At 53.3% G+C, this 8,624-nt stretch overlaps 1 protein-coding gene across 1 annotated transcript; it reads left to right on the forward strand.

Annotated features, from left to right (window-relative positions):
- Positions 1-4,504: 4,504 nt before the first annotated feature.
- LOC125510542 (BTB/POZ domain-containing protein At5g66560-like) lies at positions 4,505-7,433 on the forward strand. The gene is made up of 4 exons (XM_048675758.1): positions 4,505-4,875; positions 4,998-5,067; positions 5,153-6,424; positions 6,544-7,433. The coding sequence occupies exons 1-4, from the start codon at positions 4,823-4,825 to the stop codon at positions 7,105-7,107; spliced, it is 1,959 nt and encodes a 652-aa protein (XP_048531715.1). The 5' UTR covers positions 4,505-4,822; the 3' UTR covers positions 7,108-7,433.
- Positions 7,434-8,624: the final 1,191 nt, after the last annotated feature.

Here is an 8,624-nt window from a genome sequence, read left to right on the forward strand (position 1 = left end):
TGGAACTTGCTATATAAATCCCTCTTCTAGCTTACTCTAATGAATGAATAAGTTTCAGGTTATGGTCCACCATGTCTAAAGTAACCCCAAATATATTCAAATTAGGTTAGCCACATCAATTAACTCAACATTCTCAAGAAAAGAAACAATAGTTTTTTCAGACACACCTTCAGATAGTGCTAAATTTTTGGCCCTGGCCAAAGTCATAGCTCTATCTAGTATAGGAATATCATCTCTATTCTTCGAAGCAATCCTCCCACTGTATCTCGGAAACCCTTGAGTTTGTTCAGCACCATTTGCATTTTCAATCACCATATCTTTCGAAACCTCTATCCCAAGTTTTGTGCCAATGCTAACTGACTGAGATGGTTCCTCATCATGATTATCTCCAGCCACTTTTTCTATCTCCTTCTCATCTCTTTTCCCCTCCTCTCCGTTGACTGGTGTAGATCCAATTTCCTCGTTATCCACTTTCCTTTTGTCATTATATTGATTTTTGTTGTATGCCAGCTTGTCAGTAGCTTCATGTTCTTTGATGACAACCTCTCTATCCTCCAAGGCCATTATCGTTCTGGTGCTGGCACAAACAGTCACCGTCTCTTTTTTCCCAGTCTTTGCTTTCTTTGCATCCCTGCTTTCACCCTCTTCATGTTGGAGATCCATCCATTCTTCATATCCCTGGGAAAGCTCATCTTCATCTCTGGCCCACCCCTCATCTACCACCTCGTGAACTTCAAAGAAAATTCTGTAAACCATGAGGTTAGGAGTTGTCAGCTTAGTCCATCTGGGAATTTTTGTGTGATCAACCACAGCAATCTTCAGCCTAACTAGACCAATCTTATTCACCAAATCCATGTCAATAGCTTGTGTATACCCAATCATGGAACCAACCTCACACAATCCATGGTAATTTTTCATGGTTTTAGGCACTCCTTTAGCTCTGACCCACACCACTGACAGTTTGCCAACAACCATAGCATCATCATTCCAGATTTTTCACATTAATCAAAATGTTACCACCCTTCAAAGGAACCCAGTCATATATGGCAGCTTCATTAATCCTTGCAGCAAATGGGAAATTCACCAAAAACACTCCATCAGATACTTTTTTTGCTTTCCAATCCCATCTCCAAGGATAAGTTTTTGCCAGACTTCTGATAAGATCATCTGAGTCTATCTCTATATCACATCCTTCCCTGAGCCTAACCAAAGCCACAACATCATTTTTGCTACTGCCAGCCAAGTCTTTTGCATGCTCAGCCACAAAAAAGCCTAGCCCTTCTCCTCCAAAACATACCAACACTGCCACCGGCTTTTTCTGATGTAGCCAAGCGTAGAATTCAGCAATATGAGTGTCTTTTGTACAGATGGAACACTTGACTGTTGCCTCACAACCTTTGGAACTGTGACCTTTCTCTCCACATTTATGGCAGATAATTTTTTCAGTTGCGAGTAGCTTGCTTTTTAGGAATTCCAACTGATCCCTAGGTTTCAGTTAGAACTGCCCCAGCTGAATTGGCTTTGGAAGTCTGGGCTTCATTACCTCCCCCTCCCCCGCTGCTCGTCACAGGACTGGTTTTCTGTTGGTATTTGCTAACAGCGGGGGGCAAATTAATCTGAGCTAGCGGTCTATGCTGGAATTGACGCGTGTAATGACCACCCCTTCGTGATTTCAGTTCCCATATCCATCTCTACCAAAGTGATTCTAGAATTGGTTACATGAAAAGTTCCTGAAGGGGGTCGAGGCGAGCTTGATATCCCTGATCGTGCCTATCGAATTGAGGCTCTCTCCCATAGCCAGCAGTCGGCCTCCAGTTACGTCCTCTCTCTACATCTCTTCCACCTCCACCCCTTCCTTGAGCAAAGCGATCAGCCATCCTTGAGGTTTGGGGCAACAGGTTCCTGCGGCGGCGATGGGGGGTGTACACCACAGGTGGGAAACCCTAGAACGCAGGAAGAGATCGGTTTCAACCCCCAGGGCCAACCCCCGTGGTATATAACCTGCCTCTCCTGTGGCCTTAAGATTTTCCAACTTTTTTGGCCTACTTTTCTCCCACTCAGCCCAGATACTTTTTCCTGACTTATCTTGACTCCTTTTGGACCAGTCTGGTTTAACGTGCGGATGGAGATAAACATATCTCCCCTGAATTCAAAATCCTCCCCTGTTTCCCGCTCTTGGCGTGCTGGCGATCGTGTTGAGAGAGGAGCTTCAATCAGCGATTGGGCTCAACACCAATCCCCATATCTACCTTCCTGCCATCAACAATTTTATACCATCTCCCATCTTGTATTAGACCACATCTAGCAGATGGCAATCTAACAGGCCTGTGACTAGGAATATCACTTACTTGTTTAGTTGCCGATTTTCCTCCCCCTTCATATTTGCTACTGATTTTCCTGTTCAGATTCTTCTCTCTTCTCTTCCCATTCTTCTTCACATGCTTAGCACTAGCAAATGCGCCTGCAATTGTCACCAGATAAGGGTTGTGTTGCTCTGTGTCCTCATTTAGAATGTCATCATCATCACCCAATTGATCCAGGGCCCAAAATCTTTCTCCAGGTCTCGATTCCTCCATACTATTTCCAGGTACAGTCACACAATCTGACGTTGAACCACCAGGATCAAACATAACCCGTCTGCTCTTCAGCGTACCTCCAAGTTCAGAAACTTCAGGTGTCCCCAACCCAGATCCCTTCAGAACTTCGGCAACAGGTATGGATCGATCGGCTCCGAAGTAGGAAATGGTGGCATCTGCCAGCGAAGATGGGCTCAAACACGGCTGGTCTCCGGCAGCGAGGACGAGAGCTGCGGTGGTGCACCCGACGGCATCACTCCCAGCAAGCATTCCCATCGCAGCGCCCTCCGGGATTCCTCTGACTTCGCCTCCGCCCTCGCCCACAAAACAAACGTAGCCGGCGGGGAGTGCGGGAAGGCGGGCATCCTTGCTCTTTCTTCCGTTGTGGCCTCGTCGTAGATCACCCTCCCAGAATCCTCTGCTCCAGATCTGCTCTCCTCTGACAACTCTCTGCATATCTCATCATCGCGGATCTCACGCTCGGATCTATCGCCGCCGCCACCACCTGATCTATCGCCTTCCACTCCTGTACGCGCCGGATCCACGCCGCGGTGGCGTCGCGGATCCTGGTCGCCCGCTCCACCCATCCCGGTGCGAGAGGCGTGGAGTCACCGTGGTCGCGAGCGAGAGGCCTAAAACAGTGGTTATTATAGCGGGTTGATTTGCCGGATCGGCTAGAGATGCTTTGAGACAGGTTAAAAAAAAATATTGGAGATGCTCTAGGAATTGAAGGACCGTCTGCACCCGATGTGCGGGTCCAGGATCTCTTTTGCACGGTGCTAGGCCACCTTGAAGGTTGGTCCGAGGGACCGCGGACACCATGCGACGTGGAAGTTGAATGCTGGAACTCTTCAATTCTCTTGTCCGGCGGTCGGAGCTTGGCAGCATGCATACACAGTTGCTAAACTCATCTCGTGCGCTCGAGTGCAAGGCTCCAGCAGGCCTGGGGTCGGATGTCTCCGGCGGCGGAACCGCTACCAATATCCACGGCGGCTGTCCCGTCTGCAGTTTCTCCCTTCGCCGCTCCAGCAGCCACCGGTGGTTCTGGTTCACTAGCAAGTGCTCGGAGGGAAGGGGCCGCCTCGCAGATCTCCCTGGTTTCGCAGTCGGCAAGTGGCCTCCACCTGTAAACGTCAAGCAGTGAGAGCACGGCCAGAGCTCGCCACTGGCACCACTGTGTGATCTCATCCGTCCGCATAGTGCTCAGCTTGAATGCGCCGTTTCGGCGTGGTGGCTGGCGCTCGTCTCGTGTGACCGACCGGCCGCCGCTTACATACATGGCCTGCACCGTCCCACGCGGCCACGACGTCGACGCCGGCCGCGCCCACGCGTGCTGATGCTGTAGACATATGAATAAAAGGATAGCGGAAAAGAAAGAATGAATGGTGATTAGTGGTGGAGAAGAGAGAAGATCCGGCCAGCGGTAAAGCGGAGGACGGATTCAAACAATCCCATCTCCATCTGGCCGACCGAAAGCAAACAATTAGAGAACGTGGAAAAAAAAAACTTGGCGATGGTGACCACGATGAGTACCTACCGCAGAAGATGTCTGAACAGGCGATGCCATTTGCGTTGCAAATTGGCGTGCCAAAATCCAACCGCCAAGGGCGAGAGCGTGCCCATCTCATTTGCTCGGCACCTTTCACATTGTACGAAAAAAAAAAGAGAAAGGCCTTTGCTTTTGCCCTTTTCTTCCTTGCCAAAATCCAAAGCCTACCATCAATTCTTTCTTTCCAAAACTTTTTAGATTACTACTAGACCAACAAAGTGGGTGGTCTGCCCCAAGGCCAAGGAACTTTCCAGGCCAGGAATTCCACACCGGCGCAGCCCCCTCCCGTGAAAAACCAAGGATGGCGACGACGCGACGTGATCCGATCCCCATGCCGGTCTCTCCATGTCATGGTCATGGTGCCATGGTGGAGTGGTTAGTTAGCTCACACGACTCATCCATCTGATCTGAACAAGTGGTAATAGGAAGCAGAAAATATTACTGTAATAAACTAGGAGGCGGCCATAGCTTTCCATCCATGTCACCGGCAATAACTCCCTGCCGTGCGCGGCTGACACTGTCACCGGAAGAGGGATGCTGAAGCCTTCCTAAATACGCCTACCCACCCTCGGCCGGCCTCAATTATACGGGGAGGCCCGGGCTCTGAGGGTATGTAAATGCGGTCGTCGTCGTCTTCCAAATCACAGCTCGGGACAGCGACGAGGAGGAGGAGCAGCAGCAGCGGGGGCGGCCTGCCATGTCGTCTTCGTCCGCGGCGCGGCACGGCCCGTCGAGGGCCGGCGAGGCGTGGTGAGTTCAGTGTCTCCTCTCCGAATTCCGGTCGGTGCTACGGTGGGTGGAACGGGGAATTGCGTCGGTCGGTTTGTCGGCGGATTCTGATGGATTTTGCTGTTTTCGCCGGGAATCGCCAGGTTCTGCACCACCGGGCTGCCCAGCGACGTCGTCTTCGAGGTGCAGGACATGAGCTTCCACCTCCACAAGGTGGGTGATGATGATCTTTGTTTCCTCGTGTGCCATCTTTGTGCTCGACGAAATTCCGCTGAGAGGCTAATGTTTTCGCGCGCAGTTCCCGCTCATGTCCAAGAGCCGCAAGATCAGCCGCATGCTTGCCGAGCAGGACGAGCAGCGGCGGCCGCGGCGTGGGAGCTCCGGAGGCAATGCCGAGGAGCATGCTGCGGCGGAAACAGAGATTGAGGAAGCAGAGGAGGAGGAGGAGGAGGAGGAGGAGGAGGATGACGGGGACGAGCAGCAGCCGCAGCAGGTTAGGATGGATGACGGCAAGTCGTACCGCATCACCTTCCCGGACTTCCCCGGCGGGCCGGGCACCTTCGAGACCGCGACCAAGTTCTGCTACGGCGTCCGCGTCGAGCTCACGCCCTGGAACGTCGCGCCGCTGCGGTGCGCGGCGGAGTACCTGGAGATGACGGAGGAGCACTCCGAGGACAACCTGGCCGCGCGCGCCGAGGCCTACCTCTCGCAGTCCGTGCTCCGCCACCCCGGCGAGGCCACCAAGGCGCTCAAGTCCTGCGAGGACCTGCTGCCGCACGCCGAGGACCTCGGCATTGTTGCCCGCTGCGTGGACGCCATCGCCGCGCGCTCCTCGGCGACGTCGCGCTCCTGGTTCGGCGACCTGACCGTGCTCGGCCTACACATGTACAAGCGGGTGATGGCGGCCATGGCCGCGCGCGAGGACGTGAGGACGGATGCTTTGGAGGGCTGCCTCGTGTCCTACGCCAAGGCCACCCTCCCGGGGCTGTCGAGGTCCATGAGGTGGCGCCGCGCGTCCGCGCCGGTGTCGTCGGAGGTGGAGCAGAGAGACCTCCTGGAGGCGGTGGTCGCGAGCCTCCCCACGGACAAGGGCTCCGGGAGCGTGGTGACCGCGAAGTTCCTGTTCGCGCTGCTGCGGACGGCGCACATCCTGCGCGCTTCGGACGCGGCGCGCGCGGCAATCGAGCGGAAGGCCGCGACGCAGCTGGAACAGGCAACGGTGGAGGATGTGCTCATCCCGAGCTACTCCGGCGCCGCGGAGACGCTCTACGACGTGGACTGCGTCGAACGGGTGGTCAGGCACTTCCTAGCCGAGGAGGAGGTCGGCGAGGACGAGGCGTCGTCGTCAGCTGCAATCACCGAGGAGGAAGCGGCGGCGAGGACGACGGCCTCGCGTCCGTCGGCCGTGGCAATGGTGCAGGTGGGCAAGCTGGTGGACAACTACCTCGCAGAGGTCGCGTCCGACGCCAACCTGAAGCCAGCCAAATTCTGCGAGCTCGCGCTGGCAATGCCGGACCACGCCCGCATCTACGACGATGGCGTCTACCGCGCCGTCGACATCTACCTCAAGGTACGTACATTCCCCGATTTGTCATCGACTGCTTCTGACAAGTCAAGGAAGAATGCGCGTTTGTCGAGTAGCAGTTGGTTGCCGGCTCCATGACTCGTGAGTGGTGCATGCATGCGCAGGCGCATCCGCGGCTGACGGCGGAGGAGCGGGACAGGGTGTGCGGCGTGGTGGACTGCAGGAAGCTGACGGTGGAGGCGTGCACGCACGCCGCGCAGAACGAGCGGCTCCCGCTGCGCGCGGTGCTGCAGGTGCTCTTCTTCGAGCAGCTGCAGCTCCGGCGCGCCATCTCGGGCACGCTGCTGGCGTCCACGGCTTCCCCGCGAGCGCGGCATCCGAATCCTCAGCCGCAGCGGCCGGCGGCGGTGGCGCTGCGCCACGCCGCTGGCCCGAGCGAGGCGTGGCGGACGACGACGGTGCAGGAGAGCCAGACGCTGCGGGTGGACATGGACGGCATGAGGACCCGCGTGCAGGGGCTGGAGAGGGAGTGCTCCAGCATGCGGAGGGCGATCAAGAAGATCGACGGCCGCAGCGGCGCCGCGTCGCCCGGCAGCGCCAGCCCGGACGCCACCGCCCCGGCGGGCTGGCGGTCGCGGTACCGGTGCAAGTTCAGCACGCAGGTGTGCGACTCTCAAGCGCGCGACGCGGTCGTGTCCAGGGCGTCCAGGATGGGGATGAGCCCATGACCGAACCATGATTGGCGCCAAATCTCCCATCCCGTTCGAACGCGACATGTTTCACGATCAGAGAAGAGCTCGACACTCGAGATGAAAATGGTTCCAAGATGTCACGGCTAGCCAGACGAGAGAGAGTGAGGACCCGAGATCGAGCGCGGCAAAAATTTCTCACCCCTTGTCATCTCGTGACCACTGCCAGTTGCGTGGGCAGCAGCAACAGGGGTCGTTCATGTGCCGTGTCTGTACGATATGCTTAGCTTGTGTGCGTTGTGATTATGGCCTTTGCAGCTTGTAATGTGGTGGCAGTTTATACGGCATTGGTGTCCTGTTGTGCACGAAGCGTGCCTTCTGTCTTGGCTGGTATCGTACCATCATGAGATGTTAGAATTGAGGAGTACATGCCGTGTTGTTTCGCAAGCCTCGCACACCATCGCCTACAGGAAGAATTTCTTCAGGTACTGCTGTCTGTCACTTTTGGATTGCAAGTTGAATGTCCATCTTTTGCCTAGCTCACTTTGTTTTCTACCGTAAAGGCTGCATGCATTGCATAGAAAGTAGGCACTCGAGCATGCCTCTGCCTACAAAGTGGAAACCATTTTCTATGCTCTATTGTATTCTCGCCTATCCGACACTCTTGTACTGTACATAGCTAGACACCACATGCAGTGCTTCTTTTGGAAAAGATGTAGCTTTTCCTCACATCTCGAGTGCCCTTGGCATACTGTATGTTTATTCAGTTTGTGCTATGTGGCGTAGTACTCCTAATTAGTTTTGCACCGGCGCTCAGCAACGCTTTAGCGAACACCCCTGTACAGATATGTTAACATACAGGTTGACCTTTAGTGGCATGATTGTTTGCATCATTGCTGTCACAAGTTCACATCGTCCGTTTCAAGCAAAAACAAGATAAAAAACACACCCAGCACAAATTGGTGAACAATAATTGTTCAGTGTGTATTTTGTAAAAAATGGTAACCGTATTTAAAAAAAAGTGTAGTGTCTAACTGACAATTGTTCACCATATATTAAAGAAAAATTCATTGTATACAAATGAGTGTTCATCATATATTAAATAATGGTTCAGTGTGTATTCTGGAAATGCTCACTATATTTTAAAGTGTGTTTGAAATTTTGATTTGCGAACATTTTGGTCAAACTCACAAAAATTGTTCATGATTTCGTTCACCGTATATTTTTCTTAAAAAAATGTTCACAGATAAAAAAATCACACAAATTGGAAAAAGTTCATGAATTTTAAAAGGGCCGTGCATTGAAAAAAGCTCATGAGTTAACGAGAAATAAAAGGGTAAGCAGGAGAAGAAAAAAACCAAAAACAGAAAAAAAAACGGGCGAAAAACCGGAAAAACAGAAGACGCAACAGAAAGAATGAGAACAAAAAACATTTTGAATCCGTGCCTTGTGCTCCCGCTAGCTCCTGCACTAAATGGGCCGGCTCGCTCTACAAGCGTTGTAGACTATCGTGACCATAACGGTTGCGCAAGGCGATATATATCATTTGCGGGGCA

The sequence above is a fragment of the Triticum urartu genome, chromosome 5 (genome assembly GCF_003073215.2).
Source record: "Triticum urartu cultivar G1812 chromosome 5, Tu2.1, whole genome shotgun sequence".
Lineage (NCBI taxonomy): Eukaryota > Viridiplantae > Streptophyta > Magnoliopsida > Poales > Poaceae > Triticum > Triticum urartu.

Bases quoted from the DNA above. Each gene is read 5' to 3' on its own strand.
- LOC125510542 (XM_048675758.1), top strand. From the start codon at position 4,823: ATGTCGTCTTCGTCCGCGGCGCGGCACGGCCCGTCGAGGGCCGGCGAG. The intron at 5,068-5,152 runs GTGGGTGATGAT...TTTCGCGCGCAG, and splicing joins TGAGCTTCCACCTCCACAAG to TTCCCGCTCATGTCCAAGAG. The intron at 6,425-6,543 runs GTACGTACATTC...ATGCATGCGCAG, and splicing joins CCGTCGACATCTACCTCAAG to GCGCATCCGCGGCTGACGGC.